This window comes from Gallinula chloropus, assembly GCF_964237585.1.
Source record: "Gallinula chloropus genome assembly, chromosome: 4".
NCBI classification, from domain to species: Eukaryota; Metazoa; Chordata; class Aves; order Gruiformes; family Rallidae; genus Gallinula; species Gallinula chloropus.
The window spans coordinates 19,422,508-19,448,311 of record NC_140088.1 but is presented as its reverse complement, the minus strand read 5'-3'; the positions used below and the strand labels follow the sequence as shown (position 1 = coordinate 19,448,311).

Sequence of the window (25,804 nt, the reverse complement as noted above, 5' to 3'; positions counted from 1 at the left end):
GGGGGAGGAGGGGGGAGGGGGGGGAACATCCAGGCAGTTGTAGATGCTTTTCTGGGGTTCAGAAACTCTAGTGCTTTTTATTCACCTGGTCCATGATGAGGCTTAAAAACAGCAGTGGAAGCTTGTAACAAAACAGCGCATTTCTGAGCTAACAGCCTGCACTGTACTTCTGTTATAAGGAGGTTTAGTACCGCTTTAAAACTCGAGCATGAGTGCTTAGTCAGTACTAGCTCCCCTCCCACCCCCCTCCACGACACACACACGCACACCACCCCCCACCCCCCCCCCCACCCCCCCATCCTCCACTGCTCTGTAACTTTTGTTGCAATATGGGTGTGACTTTTGATGGAGCTCCCCCTCCCAGTTATGTCATTACTTCAGTTCCTTTGGATCAGAATAAAAAGTGCAGCGAACTTGAGACTCATTGACTGCAGGCTTAACAAGCGCCAGGGCTTTTCTTCTTTCTGCATCTTGCAAGGATCTCTGGTTTTGGCAAAACAGTTCTGAGAAAACAATGGCCAACTTCTCCTTATGGGCAACTTTTGGATTATGTTTCCTGAAGCTCTGTCTAGCAGAAATACGTAAGTCTTTTTATGAATGAAAACCCTTATGCTTGCTAATAAGTTTATGCTTCAGACACAAGAGTGCTTCTGCTAGATACCTAACAGCTTTCTTGCATCTCTCTTTAATATTAAGTTTTATTATTTGTAAGGATTATCGGAGATGCTTTCGAACTGTAACTTCAGCTCTGCTGGTCTGTACAGACACAAAAAGCTGCGTATTGCTTGTAAAGGGCAATTCCAGATCTATAAAAAGTGAACTGTAGATCATTAAAGTTAAGTTTAAACTAATAACAGAAGTACACTGGGGAATTTAGAATAGCTCTGGTAAAGCTGGGTTCGACAACGTGACTGCTGGTACATAACTTGCTCTCCCAGCTCCTTTTCAGACAGTAGAGGAAAAAGGGGGGGTGGGAAGGGATGGGGATGGGCACATCCCCTCTCCCCCTCTTACCCCCACCATACAACATGGGCTGAACTAACAGCTAATACACACTGTGTTTGGACACAGCCTTGCTTGATCTGCAACCCAAATTCAGACAGTTTTTACGCCAAGAATGCTGTTTCTGTTCTACAGATTTCTTTGGGGTTGGCTGACAAGGTTTTGGAACAAAGTGGGGTAGAAACAACCACAACATTCAGTTCTTTGTTAATTAGCTTTCTTTAGCTTATGTATCTGCTTCATATGTTTGTATTTAAAAATGAAACATTAATACTGAGAATAAAAAAAAGTTGTATGCCCAAAATGCTTTTGAAATTTCACATGGTGCAGGCTCAACCATGTCTGAAGGAAATGGCCATGCTTTAGCAGACTCTCACTGTGACAGCAACTGCCTTGAGGCATTTTGTGGTTAGGGACAACAATTGTGCTTCTACATTGTTTTTTCTACTTATTGGTTCCAGGAGTCTAACAAAATACATTTTTCACAGCCCTTATCACCCACAGGCTCTGTTTGTGTGTGCCATAAGTGTATGTCTCATTCACTTGAGCAGCAGCAAACCCTTTTGTAATGGTTGCAGCATGGCCAGGCTGTGAATGGGTGTGTTGGAGTGAACAGTTCCCAGCACAACCATGAAGCAACCTCACAGCTTTTCTCTCTGTAACTATCTGCCTGATGTACCAAAATGTACTTGGTAAAATCTGGTATATGGATAAAGCCGTTAGGGAAAGGGCAGGAGAACTGCAGGCAAATAAAATATGTCTGAGGTGTGTTTAAAACCTTGGCTCAGTCCAAGGGAGTTCTAGTATTATAATTATTTGGTTACTGCCTGTTCAACTGATTCCTCCTTTTATGTGCTGCCAGGAGTGTCCTAAAAAGGCAGGGTCTGTACTGACTCTGGGAGCAGTGCACGTGTACAGTGAGACATAGCAGAGAGCATCTAGTCTTCAGCAGTTACAGAAAGTATGTCAGATTTCCCAAGTGTCCCACAGGGAAGGTTCTTGAATGGCTTGGCTACGTATTAGGCTATAACTAGAATATATTTTAGATGATATGTGGTACGTTCCAGAATGACTTTGTAGTCAGCAATTGCTTCAGAACAGCAGCTGATGGTAGTTTTATTTTCTTTTTTAAACCATTGGCTTTGCTGTGTATCGTAGAGTATTGGCCATTGCTGTTGGCAAACACCTTGCTTGGAGACAAAATCCAGATCTGCTCCTGAATTAGAGTTTTGATTTGTTCAGTATAGAATTTAGCAAAATTAGAAAGGACCTGGGATTACTGTTAATGTGATTACTAAAGGAAAGATGTGATATAGAGTTCTGTGCTGTTGTTACATGTCTGTGCCACTGATAGGTGAGCGAGGTGTACTCATGGTATTGATGTGACTTTTGTTGTCTTGGGAGTCTGGATGCAGGAGGATATAGATGCTGGCATCTTGGTTAATGATGATTCTGGGGGAGACTTTCCCTTGTGAGTGTTACGTATTTGTAAAAATGTTGCTATCAGAGTTTTCCTTATCAAGTGAATCCTAGGATTTTGACCCCTAAACTGGAAGAAGCTGTAATAGAACTAGCAGTAAAGATAAAATGAGGGAGAATGAGTCCACCAGTGTGAGGGATGAGCACTCTGTTTGCACTGGAGAAATCACCAGAGTTTCAGTACGAGGTAAGGCGCTGAGACAGGGTTACCACTATAGATGTCAGGTACTCGTAAAGGAAGGGACGTGTCTGTCTCTTGGCTTAACTATCCATCATGTAAATTTGTAAATAAAGCCGTTTGAAGAAGCTCTTTGTGCTAGTTTATTTTCACTTAGTCCTTAGTGTGTATCTTGGCTGTTTTCCCAAAGCTGCAAAGTAACTAGACTTTATTAAAGTTCACTTCAGCTTCCATCATTGTTTAATGCAAATGTTACATACCTGCCCTTAAAATACTCTCACACACAGACCCAGCAAACCATGGCAGAAGATTGTCTTGCAGTCTCTGGAGAAATATTTGTTGATTTACTGTTGAGTTACTGGTGTTCGCCACAATGCAGAACCATTAGCTTTAAAAAACAGGAGTCAGAGAAAGGCTTAATGAGGAAAGATACCATCATACAATTGAGGAAGAACTTCTGAACTAAATGCTTTTAAAACCACTAGAAGGTCTAGCCAAGGTTAAATGAATTGTTCCCCCATACCTGGCGTTTCTTTCTTTCCAGAACAGTTCCCATGACTCCTTAGGCCAGGGCTTGAAGACGGTATTAATATTGCAGCTATTCATCCAGCACCTAAACATACGTGAGTTTCTAATATAGCCAGTGTGTCAGCAGGATGAGGTATCTTGAGAAGCTGATATGCAGGTATAAACAGCAGAGAGAATCATGATCTCATTGCTCCTAAAATACTTGGGTTCTCAAGAATCTCATGAAGCTGTAAAAAAAAATGTTTTCACTGGAGGATTATTGCCATTTCAAATGGAAGAACATATGGAAGAAAGCAGGAAAACATGGTGAAGAAAGCATGGATCACCAAGAGACATTGGCAAGGACCACAGTGGATTGCAGGAATCAACTAAAACTTGTGATACAGACAGCATTAAGTCAAGAATTTAAGTTGCAGAAGAAAACTAAAATGTATGCAGCCAAGAACCAAGTGTAAACCTCTGGAGACATTTCCACTAACTTGGACAACAACTGTGAGGAACAGGAGAAAATAAATGGGGAATAAAAAAAGATAGCAGCAGCAATCAAATTAATGTGTAGCAGGAGTGGATCCTAAAGATATGTGAAAAAATAGAAAAACTATGTTATTGGCATGGAGGCAAAAACTCTGGTGAGCTTTGTGGGATATGGGTAAATTAAAAAGCAAAGGGCAAACAATGCAAGATGTCAATGTGCTTGCCAGAGAAGAGGTGATATTTGGAGGGAGTGGCCAGACAGTAACAGTAATTAGGTTTGAAAATAGGCTGCTAAGAGACATTGTTTTTAAGGACAGATTAGATAAGGACAGAGTAGATAAACACTTTTAAAGGATTGTTTGGGTATTGGTGATTGTGCTATTGGGTAATGAGACAGTAAAAGACCTCTGGTAACTCTGTTTCTTCTTTAATAAAAGGATGATGTCAGTTCTGAATGATGTTGACTGGTAATGGAATACATCGTAGAGAAGCAGGAGAAAAATAGTGTAGAGATTCGTGTATAAGGAGAGATGTCAGCACAAGTTTTTTTGAGTTTCAGATGCTGTAAGAAGGCTTACCCATTTGTCTTCTGGTCTTCTTGCCTCATATTTCTTTTCCTGCACTAATGGATAAGTGTTTCAAAATACAGGCAAGACAGAAGATGGTAATTCTCAACCTCATATTACATGTCTTCTGTTATTTAACAAATGAGTGAGGGAAGGTGTCCTGCCAAACTCTACTCTAAACTTGCTTTTTCCAGGACCAAGGTTAAATGTACAGTTACCTTTGAACTGTAACTTCACAGACAGGATAATCATGAAACAAACATAACCCACCGCAGTAACTCATGGTGTACAAAACACGTGGTATTTCAGTATCAGCTGGTAACAGAGAGCAGGTTTGTCAACTTCCAATTGAGAGACAGTAAAGCGAGAGGAGCAAGGCAGAGCTTGGGTTTGTCACCAGCGCATTTATGATACTTACATCATGGTTGCTATCAAGTAAAATCCATATCCACAGCCTATTTTGTTCTGTGCCTTTAACAGTAAGAGTTTCTTTGTGATACATCTGGTGGTTTGGACCATTCTCCATGGTTTCTTGACAACTGTAGGCATGAAGCCAGTTTGACGTGGCTGTCAGTCATTTTCAAGACTAGACCAGAAGTTCATCAGCTGGTAACACAGAGCTGTCTCTCACTCCTGGGAGGTAATAATCATTTCAAAGCTATCAGACACTGTAATAATCAGTGACCATTATAGTCTCTGCTAATACTAGTGGCAAAGAGGACTGTGTCAGTCAGTTTCCTCCCTGCCAAATTTCAGGCGTCCCTACAGTGGCATCAGCAGTAATATCAGTAGCAGCTGCCTATTTCCTCCCTTGCCGCGACTGCTGGAGCTGAGCTGACCCCACCCAAGGGATGACAGAGCAGCTCCACGTATGAATGAGTTTGCAAGCAGAAATGTGAAATGGCAACTGAGGGAAAGAGGGATTTTCCTTGGAGAATATTTTCAGTCAGACTGAAAGTTCAGCTAATTGCACTTTAAAGTTCAAAACTCCGCGACTGTTTCCTGCCAAATGAGACCTGCAGTCATTTTTGGAGTCTGTGCCTAGAGTTGAAAACAGAGTTGAACTTCTTTTTGTATGCACTGGCTTTGGGACTTTCCAGTTTCTCTACATGACAACACTGGCTGCATTATATATTGCAGCAATCCTATTTCAGGACAACAACCTTCAACCCCTCACATTGTAAAAACAGAAGGAAAAAAAAAAGAATTGAAAAATAATCTACAGTTTTAGCAGTTACTTACTTGGAAGCTCAAGCAAGCACACCAATTCAAAGTACAAATCACAGAGAGGACCTGATTTTTACTTACATTTGCAGTTTGAAAAATACATTACTTTGCTTTTTTCTTTCCTTCCTTTGATGACTGAGCTGGTCTCAGTAGCAGGTCACCCTAAGCAACTGCATTGCTTCTTTGCAAAAAATAAAAATAATTTAAAAAAAATCAAACATGCAGCAGCTGTGGTAAAACGTCTGTCTCTGGTTCTGCTAATGATACTGTTCCAAAAGCAATGTGAGATGGTTATAAAAGAAGTTGCCAGGGTACAGGCTGACAGCTGCCTAGGAAAAACGCATTAGCCCATAAGCCAGCAGTCATCTACTATCCAGTTAATGTCTGTTTTACTAAATATCTGCCTTTGTAAATAAGAAGCTGCCCCTGACAGAACATATAATAGTGAAAAAATCTGCTGTAGCATAGCTTTTGTTGATTATATATGTCTCACAGTAGCAGCATGTTAGCAAAACAGGTTCTCAGAAGTGTATTTCCCTAGGGGGCTTTTTTATTGTTATTTTTGTTAATGGATAGGCGTCTGTAAAGAAGCAGGGTGTGGTATGTGTGGGTAGATGTAATGAATAGTTTCTTGCAGCATTCCCATACAGGAGCGAGAGGGTAACTGGAGCTCAGCATACAGTCCTGAGTGGTCACTCAGGGCCCTGTGAGTGAGCTCTGTCCCAGCATCAAGCAAACCTATAGCCAAATCAGAGCCTAAAAGTCAAGCACCAACCTTAAGTTGGCAGCCTCTCTGAGAGAACATATCTTCCTGCCAGAGGGAAGCTTATCAGCAAGGGACTGGTTTGCCAGAGCAGCGTGAGCGCAGCCATTTTCAGCGCCCACATGCCTACTCAAACCAGTTGTCAGCTGGTTATCTTTCTGTAGCATACAAATGTATGGTTCAGCAGTGCCGTAGGGATGATGGTGATGGTAGTGATTAGTCTTTTACCTACTCTTTGCCATTTGCAGATGCACATCTTGTAGATAAGTATCCCTATGAGGAATGAGGAGACTAAGGCTGTACATCACTGCCTGGGTAGCCAGGTCTTCCCAACTCCATTATGGTGCTCTGGGTGAAGCTTCTCCACATGGAGTAGTTAACTGGAAAGGTTCATGGGAAAGTATCATTTGCCAATAATAAAGAAACATGACTCATTAATAATGAAGACATTGAGGGTGAGGCCTGAACTCATCTTCATATTTCGCTTTCACTCACTTCCCTCTTCTTCCTCCTCCTGTTTGATTAGGTGTCCTCCATTAATTTACATGTCCTTTCCCTTTTCTGTCATTCACTCAGGCATGTAAGTGTGGAAAAAAGCCTCCTTTGCTAACGAGTCTTCATATTTATAAGTGTAGCTTTTTGTTCTTTGTTCCTGTATGTTGCTTATGCATAAATTCAACATTTAGAAAACGGATGTGGAAGAATATATATGCTGTTCAAATCAATTTCTCCAGTAGCTGTGCTATAAAAATCAGATAAAACTTCTCTTTGTTGCTCTGGCAGTTTTGTCTTGTTTATTGTGTGTGTGTGCATCTGTACAAACACCAAAGACTGGCAGCTATTTTCAGTTCAGTAGCACTTGGTTCCTGTTAGACAACAGCAAATGCAAAGTATGGTTTTCTTTAAAAGTTCTTACTTAAGACTTATCTTTTTGTAATTAAGGACGTTTGAAACTGTTTTGCAAATGAGAACTGACTTACAAGTATCATTGAAGGATCCTACCTTTTAAAGTTCTTGAACCCAAAGAATTGTTTAGTTTGACAGTAGGACAAAAGATTTAAGATTGCCTCTGCTTCACTGTTTCAGAAGCAAGTTAATGCTGCGCTCTGTAACAAACATGAGCTATATCACTGCTAGATAAAGTGTGAGACTTGTCAGGTCGAGGAGATGTTGAGAAAAAGCAAACCTACTGCGGTCTTTTCCCACCCAACAAGCAGCCAGGAATAGAGCCATAAAAAAAAAGGATGAATAGGACTGATCCAATAGAAATGTCAGGGGACACAAAAATCATCACAGGCGCTCTGAGAAGATCATTTTACACCACAACAGTGAGCAAATGGATCTAGGGTGTTCTGAGGTAGACCACAAAAGCAGGAAAGAAGCTTTTCTCTAGACAGTCACCACGGGAAGGTGTTTCACGTGCTCACATCTGCCTGTTACAGCTTCTAATGCAAGAATTGTGACTTGGATAGCTACCTGTCTAAACCCAACTGTGCCCATTCAGCGACGAACTAGAGCCACCAAGTATCTAATCCCTGTAGGTTATAAAATAAATTTGCTACATTCTAGAAAAGAGGAGTTTAAGAGTTTAGAGCTCAAAATGATATTTGAAGACATGTATTTTTATTTTCTGTTACAGAAGAAACGTTTTTTCTTGTTCCAGGAAGGCAAAGTGACTCTTGCTAGTGCAATATAAGAGTGGTATTTTGTTAATACCAATCTTCTGAAGCCATTGGATGTTCCTACAGAGTTACTCAGCTTTTTCAGAGCATCTCTAGGTGTAAGTGCTAGTCAGCATTTTCTTTCTCTATGGATTTATGTGGAGCAGAGAAAAGCCCAATCATCTAGTTTTCTGGGAGGAAACATATATTGTGACTTGGAGATTATTTAAGACCAAAGACTGAATCCATTTTATTCTTTGTTAACACTTTGCTGAAAGTATATTTTTATCCAGGTAGTTCATATGGCAAGTAGTTTGTGTGTCTTTCTGGAGCTGGAGATGTTTTTTCTTCTTTTCTATTTCCTAACAACTCCTGGGCGGGGGCAGCCCTACGGTAAATTGGTGTAGAGTACACAATATATTACATGCAGAAGGATGCAAGACTGGTATAATGTTGCAACACTGCCTTTTCTATCAAAACATTTTCATTTGTAAGTGTATGAATTCTGTAATTAATTTCCTTTGCTGAGCAAAGGAGGAAAAGTTCAAACCTACCTGACTAGATTACCCTTCAAAATACAATACAGGCAAAATTATTTTCTTCAATTGCTTCTATTTTGTTGCAATTTCATTAAAAACTACAGCACAGTCACAGCATTGAAAATCTTGAGCCCAGCAAGGGTTATATCCATCAATACCCTAGAAGGGGGTTGACTGATAGCATCTTCAAAGCTCAAAGTGGGCATTAGTAACACAATACAGTGGTCTCTCCTCAATATCTTGTACACCAACTTAAACATTTCAACATTGCGACATCAACGTATGTCTGAGACATAATCTTTCCATTTGTCATCTGCCAGATTCTAGTGAATTCTTTAGGAGAACTTGAATTCTTTTTGAAAGAGGCTTGACGTCTTTCGCTTTCCCAATGTATCACTTCAGAAATGGGTGGTGTCTATGATGAAATTTTGTTCTGTGTAGTGTTTCTTTTTCTTGCCTTAAGTGGAGTTCACGTGGGGGATTATAGTCTAGAGGGGGTTACTGACTTATCTGGTGTGCCCCAGCTGGAATCAAGCTGAATGTGTTTAAATTCCCATATAACTTAAAGTTTGAAGCCTAGATAAAGTGTTATTTAAGAGAGGAAAGGTGATCCCAGTTAGTGAGAAGGAAGTCAATTGACAAATATGCTGATAGCCAACAAGAGTAACTAGGATTTTTTCATAGCACTTTTGAATTCAGTCATTTTTATCCCACCCCTCATAGGTAGGGAAAGAGAAATATGAGTCCCCAGAAAATGTAGCTTTAAATAGAATGTTTTATCCTAAGACCCAGCCTGGTGTTCCATCCACAATACTAGTGTCTCTCTCACTTGGATTTCAGAAACCAGCTATGATTTCACATATAGGGCTATTCCAGCTGAAATAAGCATTATTATTACTCGTAAGGGAAAAGAAATCCATGTGTAGACATTCTTTTACTGGTGCAGAAGTGAACTAGGGCATAGAGGACCAGAGTGTAACCGGGAAAACTGTTATCTTAAAAACAGGGAGATCTCTTTGGTTACTGTTTGACAGTCCATCATTGAGCCTGGCTGTGCAATCAATACTTCAGCTGAACAATCCGTGTGAGAAAATACTTGCTATGAGTAAGAGCTGGGTATTTTCGAAACACCCTTATAACCTATTGTTCACAGACCTGCACTGAATTTATTAACAGTATCAATCAAATACTTTATCCAACTTTATTACTCACAGTGCTCAGATCATGCCACTTTATCAACACCAGTCACAGTCATGTTACTGTTGACTCATAGAAATTGCAAGGCAACATATTAACACCTTTTTCCACCCCTGACACATGTGTATCCACAGTGATAGTAATATCAATATGTTCAAGTCCTAATGTAATTCTGTCTTTTGCTTTTTAACTTACTGGTTTGGACATCTTGATTGCTTTGCTGTGAGATATCCCAGTATCCCCATCCTTCCACAGCAAATAGTTTTCAGAGCCAGAGAAATTAGCACTGTTTTGAGAGTCAATACAGTAAGGTATGTCTAAGACATTTTCAGAATGTTCAAGAAAGACAAATGGGACCTACACACAATGACTGGTAGCGGACCATCTGGAAAAGTGGTTCCAGGTTGTGTCAGCCACTTCTGCTGTTCCCAAGAGAAGTCTGCTTTGCTTAAAAACACTTTATGCTTTTATTTTTTCAGCTCTGACACAACCTTACTGGTTGCAATCTGTATTTGTATCAAGGGATAATGCCATTATTCCTCGTCCTATTACTATGTGCATTTGTAAACAGTCCCCCTATAACTTCCAAGGGTCACACAAGATCAGGTTTTTGCTTTGTGTGGTGTACTTGACAAGTCAATGAATTTTCCTTCAAGACTGTAAGTAATTTTCTTGGAGGAAAAGAATTTGTGGTGCTTTACTAATACTAAATTACTACCTATCTAGAATTTTCAACTTACTCAGATTTTTTATTCCTGTTTCTCTATTTAAATTGACTTTTACTCAGAGGGAATCTGACCTCACGATGCTTTCCAATGTCATGAAACTCACAGTACCTGATTTGAGGTCTATCACTGTATCATTTGCCATTCAAACATTGATTTAATCTGGATCTTTCTGCAAAATTCAGCAATATCACATTAAAATAGAAGATCACTAGAATCAATGAAAATCACATAAAAATCACTGTCTTCACAATGATTCCAGCACTTTTTGGATACAGCGATGCTTTGGTATTTGAGGATGATGCATTGCCCTTACATATCTCCACTGCCTAAATAGATATGTAAGATTTAATGTAGTATTTGAATTCATAGAATATCAAGGCCACACCGCCAATGCCTCTTTCCCAGTCTTCCCTCAAGCAAATTAATCTTCATTGCCTCTCATGAACTGTTAAATTAAAATAAACTTAAAATTAAAAAAAAATAAACCAAAGGCATACTGTTACTCTCACCACCTTTGTGATAACAGCAGCATTGTGTACCTACTAATGTGCCTTGCAAACTCTAGTTATTAAACATACCTTTTTACTAAATCAATTAAGAAAGATTCAAAACAAGGCAAGAATTATTAAAGAAATTTAATTAAATAGCATGCTTGGGAGGCAATTAACCTGCATGCATCTTGGGAAAGTTTCTTGCTAGGCAGTATTTTCAGCTTAAAACTTGAGATTTTTGAAACTGTAGTATACGGATGGATAGAGTAGCACAGATCCTAAAAAACAGAAGAATTTTGCTACCAAAGCTCCCAGTAGGCATTGCCTGCTAGCCTAGGTATTCTGGTTAGAAGCTGTGGGATCCCTGCCCTTCTGGTATTAGGGGAAAAACAGAGGGAGTAGAGGACGGGGCACTGTTCTCTTCCATCATCAGAAGCTTGCACTGATTTAAGGTAGTGTAAGACCTTTCCTGTTGATTTATATAGATTTTAGGTGAGATTTGATTAAGTAGGTTGTGTTGATCATTACATGTTTATTTACAGAGTGATCATTTCCAAAAGTAGCATTTTGTTTGAGCCATACTTACTTCGGATCCTAGTGTTAGTCTTTTTGCTAATGAAGGTATGAAGTTTGGGGTTTTTTTCACTCTTAGTCTGTCCTAATATTTCCAGAGTAAAATTTCAAGGTCTTCAACAAGGGAATATGAAATGTGCATTTCATGAGTTTTCTTTTTTTTTCCTAGTGTGTCGTATGCTTCCCAGTGCTTCTAAGACCCCCGTAGTTACCCACTCCATTGAAAATGTGCTTAAGGCTGGGTACTTCCTGTGTTTTTATGGAGAGGAATGCCCTGATATCAGCCCACCCTCCATCTGTGAAACAGCAGCAGCTTGTACACACAGCGGGATATGTAACTTCCATCCTCCATGATTGTGTGTGAATTCAGTTTTTCAGAATTCTATGACCTTCATGTTCTTCAGAGAAGGCTTTCTTCCAACATTGTCTCTTTAATTTCTTTTTCATATCTGGAATTTCTGACCTCCTCAAATCATCATTTGGGGCCCTTGTGTAGATCAAGGCCTGGAGGTTGGTGGCCCTGCCTGTGGCAGGGGGGTTGGAACTCTATGATCCTTGGGGTCTCTTCCAATCCAGACCATTCTATGATTCTATGATTTTTAAAGTCTTGTGGATAACAATGACCAGACAGCACAGCTATAAGAAGTTACTCAGAATCCCACTGTGGAAAAAACCGGGGTTTCATTGTAATGTCACAGAGCAAATCATATGCTTTTTGCTAACCATTGATTTTAATAGGTATATGACTTATCATTCATCCATTAATTTGTTAGCACTAAGAACTCTTCCATGTTCTAGAGACCTTCAGAATGTAAATCTGATTTATTTTGATGAACATCACAAATACTCAAAAGTAGTGTTTAATCCATGTTTAAAACTGCAAAGTTACAGCTATATTCTTAATCAGAGAAATCTCAATTTTGCATGAGTCATTGAATCATGCATTTGAGTCTTCAGTTTTCCAGTTTAATTTCTAGCAGGCCAAATTCAACATTATAAAATATTGGACAATATTTTATAATAAATATGCAATTAATAAATTTGAACTCTGATTTAAGTGTTTAATATTGTGCTGCTTTGTAGTGTTCTGTAAGGTATCTCTGTAAATTCATATGAGAAATTTCTTCAGAAAGGATAGGTTTCATCTTAATTTTCACAGACGGGTTGTGAAACTGCAAATAAGTTCATCTGCATTGTGGGGAAGTTGGGTTTAGAATAAGTGCTGATATGTCTCCTATTTGGGCAGTCCACTCCTGCCATTATTTGTTACTAGGAAGTCTGCACGGGTCATTTGTCCTTTGACGTCTTACATGGTCAGGAGTATTTTAAGCAGCTGCCTTCTCTTTTGTGTCTCTGCCTAACTAATGTTATCTTTGTTTTAACTGATTGGCTTTCAGAACTTTTAAAAAGATTCTTGGGGTTCCTTCTGCTGTTTTCTTGCCAGGTGGCCTTGTTAAAGGCAATAAATGTTCTATTTCTTATTCAGCATCTTTTTTTTTCTTTTTCATCTTTGATCATCGCTTGCTTTTCCATAATGACCTTACTGTACAAATGAGTTTAAAATGTTGAGAATACTTTTTAGGGGCTTTTCTGTATAAATCAGGGAAGCAGAATCCAATATAATGTGAAAAACAATTGCAGATCCCACCTGGTATTATTATTAAGCAGCATACTGCAATTAAATAAAATTTAAAATCTGTCATTTAATTGGACTTGTTAATCATATGTCCGATCTTATATTAATTTCTTACCTAAATAACCACAGAACTTAAATCAGACGTCTTCCAACTTGTCAAAGCTTAGATGGAGGCTGAATGTAAAAGCTTTAAGAGCAAAAATAACAATGCATTAGTTATTTGTTCTAAAAGTGTTTTGTTAAAGAGGTTAGTTGCAAACTGAGGTGAAGAGAGATGAATTGGCTTATCCAGGTTATATCAGCGGGTAAATGACAGAGCAAGGAATACACATAAGGCTTTGAGCTCCAGGCTGGGGATCAGTCTGCTGAGCCTCACCTGCTTTTATCCTAAATGACTAAATGATTGCTTTCAGTCAAACAATGAAAATCAGACTTTTATTCAACTATTATTCACCAGCTTTGTTTCATGGGTATTTTTTCACCTGGATTGCATGGAACTGATCCCAACTGATGGGCTTCACAGTTCCCATTACTCAGCCCTTGGGGTTAGTCTACTCATTGCACAGCCTGAAGCTTCCCTAGTATTGACAACGATGATTATGTTTTCATCATCTCGAGGGGGGGCATATCTGATAACTGTCTAATTCCAGGACTATGATTTCATCGCCTACAATTTTTCCACTGAAGTTGCTGCACAGCTGTACCATGTTCTAGTGGAGTCTGAAAACTTTCAACTCACTACTGGGTGAAACTGTTACAAAAAGAATAATATTAATGTCAGCAGCAAGGAAGTTTATCGTAAGTGATGACACTGTATAGGCTCAGTCAGGATGTTTACCAGAGCAACTGGTAATCTGCCAAGCAAATAAAGTATGCTTGGGAGACGCATTAGTAGACTTTTTTTCATCCTGCAGCAACTGCTGAGGAATGAAACATATTTCTTGTAGTTACTTGCATTTTGAGTGACTCTATGAATGCTTGATTCACTAACAGTGCCACCCTCACGCCCACTTTTTAAAATTAGTAGTCGGGAAAGCTATCGTATTAAGAGACTTTGCCCATCGGTAAACAAATACTGATACAATGATTTTGGTGGCCAGTAGGCAGATTTGTTAAGAAGAACAATTTAGAAGAAGTGAATAGCTTGTGCTTTGTCCCACATCCCATTTCCAGTCTGTATGTGCTGAAGTGACACAAAACCACATAAGGATGCTTATTAACATGTGGTGGAGAAAGGAGATCCTCCTGCTACAGTGTATTCCTCTCTGGCTACTGTCTCTATCCCCAACCACATCTTTTCATTGCAGAGAGCCCGCTTGGATCTCAAGGTTAGCTCTGTCATGACTTTTTATGTAATTAGTAACATACAGGAGAGCGAGGAAGCTTCGATCTTATTTGCCTTTTCGGCCCAAATTACTAACTACACAAATATGGCTAGGTAGTAGGAACAGCTTTGGCACAATTTGAAAGAGAGGTCTGATTTTATACCTTCAGATCTACAGAGAAACATCTTCACTTCCTTGTCACCACAGCCACGTACTCTGAATATTGTTGTCTCTATAGCAATCCAGGTGTGCGGAGTATTTTTCCCCTTGAACATCAGCAATCTATTAGGGCTATGGCAATGTTTCTTGTCTCTCCTACAAAGATTTAAAAAACTTAGAAAATTTTCCTATGCCAAACTGAAATTAATATATGAAATTTAAGAGAGATCTACAGGGAAGTTTTGGACTGGGTTCCTTAAACCATGTACTTATATTGCAACCATGTAAACATTTAAACTTAACTTGCTTAAATTATTTTATTTCATACAAACTAATTAATTAAGTTCCAAACTGAAAAACAACCCTCCTCTTTTGCTTTACCCACAAGGGATACTTCGAGAACTGAAAATATTGTTTATTCCCACTACAGCTGGAAATGGATTTCCTATAAATCACTTTAGGTTTCACAACTTGGCAATACTCCAAGGAAAGTATTTAATCTGACAACTCTCAAAAATCTATAAAGACTTACTTTCGCTATCACTCTTTGGAGAAACCTTCCTTATGGTAGAGGTGGCTTATTTCCAGGTTTGTTCTCTACTTTCTGTAGAGAGTGGTGGCTACCAGAGAGAAAAGTTATGATGGACTGCAGTCTCACAGACACATACTTGCTTAACTCACATAGATCCTGCAGAATTTGACTTCCAAATTTTGATCAGTGTTTAGTCATCCCAGTTCAGAATCCAGTTTTCCCAGCACAAATTTCCTTTCCCCATCAAGCCCTGAGGGATTCAGGTATAGGTGTGTTTTAATGATGTCAACACGTGTCTATTAGTGACTGAGGCTGGGATTAATGAATCATTTTACATAACGTAGCAAACATCTATCTAGTGGTTTTCATCGCTACTGACCTGGGCTTTAGTCCAACTCTTTACATAAACGTGGAAACCTCTGCATCCTATTACAGTTATCTGGGATGCGAATTGCTTTAGTGAATGGTTTTACTAATAGCCTCTAGAGAAATGGTGGAATACTGGCAAACAATACTGCCCTCCAGGCCCGTGGGTGTCATAGGGTATTAGGTAATCACTGAATGATGTTTTGTGAATTCAAGTTCTCCCAGATGTCAATGGCAGTGATTGGGATATCTTAGTATATCTGTTGGCAAAATATCTTGGGTCCTGAAATGTTTTGTGAATCTATCTAACAAAAAAATCTGTATTCAGAGAACATTTCTTCTAGTCAGGAGGACTTATTTAGCCTTGAAGTGGTTTTCCTGAGAAGCATCTAAAAAAACAAACATCAACTGGAGATAGGTCTGAACTGAGAGCTGAGATTTGAACTGCCCAGACATCCTCAGTTCTTAGGACTCATATGAACCAATTTCTAGATTTGCCTGGAAGGAACTGTAGTTGCTAGGAATCTCTGTGAAACAGATGTTAATCTGTTTCCAACATGCCACTCTGCTTCATTATTAGCGTGCATTAAAGCAAATGCTGAATGTAGATATCGGTGCTAGGCTAATGGTTGTTCCTGTTCAGAAGTGTCAGTACAAGATTAAATAACCAGGGATTGTTAGGAAATGTTTACTTATGCATATCTGCCTAGTGCTTGAAATTTCTTTTAAAAATTTAGGACTCATTTCCTAAAGTAAATGTAAGAACTATATTCTACTAAAGCAAACACAAAAATTCAAGCTATCTGCATTGTCAAACCCAAGTTCTGTCCCTGTTTTCAGCCCCAATTTGTCACATCCTGGTAAGCTATCAATCATCTTGAACCACAAACCGAAAAGGAAAATCCCCATGAGAACAGTATACTAACGCTTCCTGGTTGCCATGCATTGCAGACTGTGGTTTTACCAAGAAGTCTGTTAACAATTTTGTGTCTGCGTATTCTTCTAAAGGTTTTTGTTTAAGGGGACACAGGTTTTTTGCAAATCTTACACTTCATTTGTTTTTGAACTATCCCTGCAGTTGTTAAAATAACTTTTGTTTTGAAATATAAAAGACAACACCCAACTTGAGAATGAAACCTCTTGGTATTGTCTTGAAAACAACGAAAAGTGGGGGGCAATGCATGAAACATCCATAAAGTAGTTCAAAAATCTTTGTAGAAAATCAGCTCCAATGGGAAGAGTTTGCATGAGTCAGTGTACCTTAACTCATTTTGCATTAGGGATGCAGAACCAGGGTGGAAATGGAGATTGCACCTGGCTTCTTACCATGACAGCTTCTAACAAGCCTCTAGTATTAATAATCAGGGCGTAACACACACTTTCATGAAAGGACAACGCTCTTTAGTCTGTCTCAGCCAATTCTATCACACCAGTGGAACTGTAGTTAATGTTTTTAGCTGAAAGTTATTAATAGAGCCTAGTTTCCGTATGTGAATGACAATAGCAGAGAAGGGCTTGCATGAAGCTGCCAGGTACAGAGCACCAGAAATCCCAGGAAAGACTAGAGAGGAATGGCCTGTATGAAAGTCAATGTTCTCCATGTTCGTAAAACTCAGCAGAGGTTTTGGAGCATTCCAGGCATTGGGTTGAGTCATACAAGTCTCATGATCTGTATAAGATTAATGATGATGAAAATTCAGGCATATCTAGTACTTTTTGCCTCTCTTTAATAACTCTTTAGAGTTATTATTATACAATTTTATCTTTCAGCTGTAGTAAATCATGTGGATGTCAGGGAAAGATCATGGCTTGCTATCCCCCAAAGCCCACCAGCTATAAGTGGGGACAGAAGGGAAGATCTGGGTGCTGTTTGTGGTTCCACAGCAGATCTGCTCTGAATCAGCTCCTTTGAAACTTGAAAAGAGTTGAAAGGATGAGTAATAGTTGGGCACACAGTATGAGTTTTGCGTTCCCTTTGTCTTGAAAGAGAGAAAAAAAATACATCTTTTGAATAACTTCGTTAAAGGTAGCTAAATAGCATCAATATAAAATCAGTGGATTTGACCTTCCTGCACTATGGTAAAGGGTGGAATATGGTTTTAGATTTGGCAATCATGTTTCTTCCTTAAGTCAAAATTGATCAATCTGTAAGCCTCAGTATGGAAAAAAATAGGTAAGGTGTTTATTTTGTTTAGACCCTGTCTTTTGTTTTTGTTAAGTTTTGTATTGGTATGACTAGAAATATTTTCATTAATTCAATTAAGGTCCATGTTGTCTGGATGTTAAAATATGAGACCATAAACTAAAACCTCTGGGTTCCCTGACAGCTCTAAGCAGTATGCTCTGCAACTGTATTTTGCCATCTTAAAAATGTGGTAATTACTGTTTTCACAGAGGAGATGCAGGGTTTATGCAATTTGCTTAGAATACGAAATATCATGTGAGTTTAGGTACTGCTGTAATCCTTTTTCCACACTTCTTGCTTCACGAACAGAGTGTCAATACTGCAATGATGTTGCCAAACATTTTTATTAGTACATGTAGAAGATACTGTCAAAATAAAAACAAAGCATACTCTCTCAATATTACTTTAGGGCAAAGGTTTTAGACTTGGATTGACACATTTTTGTTTGGGGTTTCCTGGACACCCACGTAATTTCCTATGCTGCATGAGCAAGGCTTCCTGGGAGTTTTAGCCCTTCTGCGTGTGCATGCCGTGCAGTTGGTCAGCCCATGTGCAGTTAGCCTGATACTTCACAGAAGTGTCCTGATTTGTATGTCCTGTATGTATGCTGTAGAACCAGGCCGAGCATTGCCATGGAAAATGTACGTGCATATAACTGTAACCCACGAGCTCCTTAAAGCCTGTTTGTGTAAATTGTTTTCAACAGTTGGAGTTCAAGGAATTGGCTGCCTAATAAGTGGGATTCTGACTATGGCTTGATCCCTGGGTGGTAATGGAACATATATTGTAGTGTTTTAAAACTATGAATAGGCTAAGACTTGGTGACAGCTGAGTTGCATTCACTCTACACAAAAGTGACCTTCACTTAATATCTCAGTAGAAGTGGGATGAGCTGCAAGTGGATGTGGTACCTGATTTCATAGCAAAAGTACTTCAGCAATTAGCCTTAAGTTATTGGAAGAGATGTTGATGTTCAAAACAAATCTAGTTCTAGCTCGTTACTTTTAAATAGTCAAATAGATCTTGTGATCTGACCCCCTAATTGAACATTATGTCTCAGGCTTCAAAGAGTATGTTCAATCATTAACAAATGCAGGCCTACCTTGTTCTACAGGAGAGAGAGAATCAAGAAGAGTAAACTAAAGAGAAGCCTTTTTCCTGTCTCTGTCATCCATGTTTAGTACAGCTACTGACTGGACAACTTCCAAAACAATGTCAGGCTTTGACTATGGAACATTTGGGGCCAAAGCAGAAGTCACTCATGTGGCAGCTATGGGAGCATCTCCATCCCATAGCCATCGTAGGGGAAGGCATCCTTCTCAGCAGAGTAGCTATTCTTCATGTTGTTGTAAGAAAGCATCTCTTGGGGTCTGTAACCTGAATGTATGATGACTACTGTTGTGACTTGTGGGTGTATGTGGCAATGGTTTTTGAGCGTGCAGTGCTGTCCAGTAAAGGGGGGGCCGCTGCAGAAGTCCATCAGCTATCCCCATGATCAGTGCTATGTGCATCTGTGTCTGTGACTATTACAGAATCATTTGTGGGAACTTGCTGAGACAATCCAAAGCATCTCCTCAGACTATGAAACTCAGCCCTATTGCAAAACATTAAGTCGTCCAGGAAACAAAAATGCGTTTGTTGTAGTGTCCTCTTCCTCACAGGTTCCTCATTCTTTCCTTCAAAACCTCCCATGATGTGGCTCTCATCAGCAAAAATTTAATAGAGCTGTTTTTCACTGGAAGAAACCAGTCGTGTCAAAATAAAGTAATTTTCAGAAAACATATTAGTCTTGCATATAATTTACCAATTTTGGTATTTTTATAACATACAATGATAAAAATATTAAGAATTGAAATTATCAACTCTACTAAACACTTATGCCATGTATATAAATTTTGTCACATAACTTTTTTTTTTTTTGTCAGCCTAAATAATTGGAGAGGCAGGTGGGAGAAAATAACTTTTTTTACATTCTTTTTTGTGGAAAGGCAATCCAAGCAACCATATTGATGAATTCTGTTGCCTGTGGGAAATGTATTTGGGACTAAATGTGGTTTTTGAGCTCCTTTGGATAAGTAGTCATCATATTATTGGACTCATGCTGCAAATGATCTTTGTCCTCTGATACACCATACAGCAGGGCTGTCATCTGGTAGTTTATCTCCTTCATTGTTCCTGTTGTGCATGGAAAGGAACATAACTTGCAGTTTACACTGTGGATAGAATAACCTCAGTTTACAAATGAACAAAAGCAATTGAAGGAAGAGAGCACACCTTGATTACTATTATTTGGTTTTACGTCCTTGCTGAAATAGACTTTCAAGCAGAAATGACATTAGGAAAGTTCCTTGTTAGTCACATAAAATGTGTCAATGGGTCTTTTAGGAAAATAGTTATTATGTGGCATATTGCATTTCAAACAGATGGTACCTGCATGCCCTTTTAATATTTGGAGCAGACTGGTCTATTTCTCCTCTTCTTGTACATGCAACTCCCATGAAAATTAAGTTAAAATGAGTCATGCTCCTCCCTTCACTGGGAATAATAGGCTACTCAAATTAAGTGTGCTTTGCAGTTGTCATTCTAGTCTGGAGGAAGTCACAACCACTTTTTCTCAACAGGGAAAGGTGGCCATGAGCCAAGTTACTTCACATTTCTTTGGAACATCCTTATCTTTCCCTCTTTTCTCTGTGGTGATGATAATAATGATAACTTTCTTAGCTGTTGTCTAAAAATAAGCATGATAAATATATGTGGGGGTTTTCCTCTACTTTTATTCAGTCACAGACTTTCCTTGACGTATTCCTTGTTCAGGGTTTCCAGGCTGAACGCCAGAAGACAAATTGCACAACTATGGCACCTAATTATTTTTTTTTATTTTATTTGTTATTTTTATCCTCATGGTGATTGCCATTGAAAGTTACTTCGATGTGCAAATCTTTACAGCATTATTAAATTTAAATCCATCTAAGACATCCTTTAAAATGAGATAAGCTTACCACAGTATGTATTGAAACTCTGACGTGAGTTGACGGTTGACAGTGGGATGTTTGTGTTTGATCATGAGCTCAACAAGAGGAAGTCTTTCAAAATGGAGCAAAATACTGTTCAAGATGAATGAACAGGGAACAAGAAGTTTATTCATGTCAAGTCTTATATAATGTGTATTTGAAGCTTCTCTATCTGCTCCAGTAGGCTGAATAAGAAGAGCTTAAATATTACCTTTCAGGGAGTATTTAACAGCATATTGCTCTAGGTCAGAAAAGCTGTGCAGCTCACTTCATTTGTGTCTCAGGTAGATCAAACCAATGCAAGGTTTCTGCTGCTGTCTAGCTAATGTTAAGAGCACGTTGCTTGAACTAGCTCTGAAACTGGGGATTCACCTACATATTAATTTAAAAGGATTTGCTGTGAGGGGATCACAGTGAGATAGTTAAGAAACCTTATGATCATAAAATCTCTGATTATACACCATTTCATCTTTTTAAAAAAATATATTATGAAGGAAAGATTTTGTTTTCAATTACGTTTGAATATTCAGATAATTTTACAGTAATATGGTTTCAAACACTTAGACAAGGTGTATGTTATTCTTGATGGTATGTTAAAAGTGGTAGATACCTCATAAAAACTTGTATTGGTATTTTGGAAAGGCTTTGGTTTGGTTTGTGTCTCCACCCAAAGAAGGGCAGTATGGTGAAGGCGATTGAAAGATTTCAGCACACATCAATAGCTGCTGCTTGTTCCTGGTTTGCACCGAATGCACTATACTTGAAAATAAATAATTTCTAGGTCTTCAGTGGAGTATTAAGGACAACAATTTGTAATTCCTTTTTCTTTTGTTGCTTTTTTTCTTTAAATAACAGAATTCAATGTAAGTTGCAGATATGGAGGAGTTTTTCATGTTGAAAAAAATGGTCGCTACAGTCTCACACGATCTGAAGCAGTTGAACTCTGCAGAGCTCTCAATAGTACCTTGGCAACACTAGAGCAGTTGAAGAGAGCTCATGAACTTGGATTTGAAACTTGCAGGTAAATAAATTCTTGAAAAAATAATATATTGTGACAAGTCCATCAGCCATGCTATGTGTATGCTATAGTGTAAAAATTACATGCTATAGTGTAACAATTACAGTTGACTCGTATATCTGTTAATTAGATGGCCATGTCAGTTCTCAAGTAAGTCAATTTATGTGATGAACAAAACATCTTTGTGCATGTATAACTTTGCTCTGGGTCTGATAATAAATAAATCCTTGACTGCATATACTTTTTACTGATCATCTTTAAAAAGTTTGTAACCTCTTACAGATGAAATCTACAGGTCACAGAGGATCAACGGTATGATAAACTAATTAGGAAGATATTCAGATCCTACTGTATTACTGACAAATTAGTAAGATAGGTACCTGAAAAGTATTTATGATTTTTAATGACCTAACATAAGGTCAAAGGTTGAAGATACATTGTAGGATACTGTGTTGTCAAGAAACAGCAAATAGCAGTGGTACTGTGAGGGATGAACTCCCAACATCCCAGTGAAAAAATGGCCACAATGTAAGAATATTCTTACAATCTGTGAATGCAGAAGTTTCAGAAGACAGCCACAAAAATGATTAAAAAACCCAAACCATATTGTCAAGTGACTTAATTAGTCTCTGTAATTAATTATGTGTAGCGCAACAAAAGCAGATAATGTAGAATCTTCAGCTTAGGAAAAATAACTAGACCTGGAGACTAGAAATTACAGAAAATTTTGGATTCAAAACACTGAATACTAATACAATAAAATAAATAAGGATAATAGTTATTTGCTGAAACAGCTTACAAGGGTTGTAGGAGATTCTTTGTCATCAAAATTTCATCAAGATGAAATATTTTCCCCAAGGATGCCCTCTGTTCAAACAGAAATCAAGTCAGGACAGTCCTGTGGTCTGTAAATACGTCAGACTTGATGATCATGTGGTCTTGCTTCACAAAATACATAATACACTCATTATAAAAGTCATCCTAAATATTAATTTGCAGAAGAGAGATTGAACTTAGGAGCTGTATATTTGAAGTGTTATTTGGTTGGGTTTTTTTTAAATCAAATAACATTGGTTCATGTTGATAAACTCTGTGATGAGTTGACATAAATTTCATTAGATTTTCCAGTTCATTACAATGTAAAATAGCCAGCAAACATGGAGAAATGGAATTTATCTTCTGACTGGAGCAGAAAAATTCAGTTGACATTTCTCCAAAATTTTAAGACTTTTATTCTGGTACCATGAGAAACAGTAGCAGCATCAATACTGCTTGTAATTATTTCCTGTAAATTACTTAATTTCAGTTTGGTCTGTAATGCTTTACTTTTTTAATGCCTAATGCATGAATGTTCTTTACCCCTGGCTTGCAAGCTCATGAGAATTGAATAAAGCTCCTTTCAAATTAATATTATCTGTATAAATAATTTGTAAGCGTGGAAAGATACATGTGCAGTGCCTTGAAAACATTCTTATACATGTAAGTTTCATGCATTGGTGTTGATGACAGCATATGACAGGTTCATTTTCACAGGCATTATGCTCTCTATGGTTGTGACAGAAGTGTACAATAGTGCTAGGGAATGAGGGACAGAAAATTCTTAGAAAATTCTTTGGTGAGAAGTGGGAATGTCATTTAAAGTGGTACCTCATATAGACCAGAGAGAATTCTTTAGTCTGTTGTAAAAGTCCTGCCTAACATAGTAAGCGTGTTCTTTCTCCAGTATTTGCATATGAACAGACTTATCAGTCTGAGGAGTCCAGCACTATACAATATGTAGAATCATAGAATGGTCTGGGTTGGAAGGGACCCCAAGAATCATAGAGTTCCAACCAATATGTAGAGACTAAGGATCAAATCCTGACTAAACATCTAGGGGTGGAGATTTCTAGTGCTAGCAATTACGAGTATTCTCCAATGTGGAAAGTTTCTTCTGAAGTTAAAATATAAAGATAATTGAAAGAAGGAGTGGAGGGATTTGTTAATTACTTTTTTTTGGGGGGGATCTGTAGTTTTTCATTAATGTTACAATTCTAGCTATTTCACAGTTTAGCAGAGGACAGAATTGGACATGTAAAGCACTAGATAGGATTCCTTCCCTCCTTCCTTCTGGCCAGTCCTCCTATCCTCTTTGTTGATCCTGTGCTAGAAGCCCATCGCAGTAAGGCTAGGCTCTTTCCAAGCTTAAGTAAGAGAAGGAAAAAATATACTGTGTATAATCATCAAAACACATGTGCAATGGTGAGTGAATAAGGTGAATCAACATAACAGAAGTAGCTGATTAATGGATTATATAATGTCAACATTGTAGGCTCAGATGGAAGTGTGAATAAAGCAGTTTATAATTCCACCTACAAGTTTCAGAATTGCAGATTACATAGGCATGTAAGGGGAATGGGGCTCACAGATAGAAAACTGTGAAGCTCTGAGATTTACTAATCCTTGATAAATAGTAAAGCTCAAGGAGTAAACCAAAACCCCAACCAAACCCCAGTTCTCGTTACCATTCTATCACACCTCCCAGCTAAATAATTAATTAGGTGTTACAGAACTGCAAAATAGTTATAGCACAGTGTGTTATGTAGTTCTGTTAACCACAGTTTTCACTGAATTATATGAGCTTTCTACACAATAGCCACATGGTTTGACTGAAAGGTTCAGTACGAATCTGTGAATGAGTGAGTGTTGTATCCGAACATTTTACTAAGCTGTCAGCTTTTGGAGAGAGTGATGAGTCTTACAACCATTCTCTAAATTTGCTCAGGTACTATGAATTGAGCTCCCCACACCTCTGTGTGAAATGCCACTGAGCAGTATGTTATGCTCAAACCAACAAAAATGTGACTCCCCAAAGGAAAAAGAAGCCAGTCTTTAGTGTCAGGTAATACAATCTCACACTGAATAAAAGTGCACTTGCCTCCCAGTCCCTCACTTTCACTGCCTTGCTCTGGTACTGATCATCCTAGCTAATAAGATGTTAGGATGTTTCTAACTAAAACGGGTTTAGCACTAGTTATCACATGCAAGATGGTATTGAGTGGGTTTAGGCTGATGTGGCTACAAGTGAGAAAAGAATATCCTTCATATACAAGAAGTATGCATAAGTACATGCACTTTAAAAAAAAATAATATTATTTGAAAATAATGTATTCTTCATAGCTTCTTCATGCTTGACATATGTAGAACATTTATGCCATCTGCTACAATATGTAACATGGTGTATTTTCCTCTATTTTTCCCAGGTACGGTTTTATAGTGGGGAATATTGTTCTCCCACGAATCAATCCTTATCATCTTTGTGCAGCAAATCATACTGGCATTTACAAACTTCCAACAAACTCAACTGGTCGGTATGATGCATACTGTTACAATGAGACAGGTATGTATACGCTTTTACGATGTATTTCAGATATCAATTAACTAAAAATACCATATGTAATCTCCTATTTAAGGGCTTCTATATTAAGTATCATGTGCTTTTTAGTTGAGAAGCACATTTTGTCAGCCTCTACAAGTGTATCTGTAATAATAGCAATGAATGTCATCCATTTTATTGTTTGAAACTAAACCGCTTCAGAATAGTTAATTTTAATGATTTAGTGCAGCAAACCACTCCAGCAGTGAATCTAAAAGACACAACTCTTGTAAGCAATGTAACTCAGCTCTTCTCTTCATACATACATGAATTTATCAGGCAACAACAGTTATTTGTGGTAAGGGGTGTGAGAAGTGGCTGCCATGCACAGCAGCTCCAAAGTCTGGTATAGCTATGCCAGGACCTTGGATGTGGCAGCTGCTTTCCTATTTGCAGGTTCATCCGGTATTTGCTCTCAGGCAAATCTCTACTCTGACATTAGGTGGTTCCATAACAATACGGGTCAGAAGCAAACCACTTTGTTCTAAGGTGTTGAACTTTGTAATAGTTTGAAATATATTACTAAATTATTTGGAAATATAGATAATTTTGTGACAGATGCTGAACACAGTATTTAAAGACTAGAGGAGCCAGGTACCATGCTAGACGTTGTTCTCACAAACTAGGAGGAGTTGGTAGGGGGCAGGAAGCTCAAGGGCGACCTTGGCTGCAGTGACCATGTAATGGTGGCATTCAAGATCAGGGAGAGTGCACAGCAAGCTCACTACGCTAGATTTCAGGAGAGCAGACT

The 25,804-nt window shown here is 38.4% G+C and overlaps 1 protein-coding gene across 2 annotated transcripts in view; it reads left to right on the top strand.

Moving 5' to 3' along the window:
• Positions 1 to 479: 479 nt before the first annotated feature.
• CD44 (CD44 molecule (IN blood group)) overlaps positions 480 to 25,804 on the top strand; it is a 54,886-nt gene continuing 29,561 nt past the window's right edge. For both annotated transcript variants that reach the window (XM_084264193.1, XM_084264192.1), the window contains exons 1-3: positions 480 to 581; positions 21,476 to 21,641; positions 24,881 to 25,017. In XM_084264193.1, the coding sequence (XP_084120319.1) occupies positions 515 to 581; positions 21,476 to 21,641; positions 24,881 to 25,017 (370 nt within the window). In that variant the 5' untranslated portion in view covers positions 480 to 514. The remainder of the gene's footprint in view (positions 582 to 21,475; positions 21,642 to 24,880; positions 25,018 to 25,804) is intronic.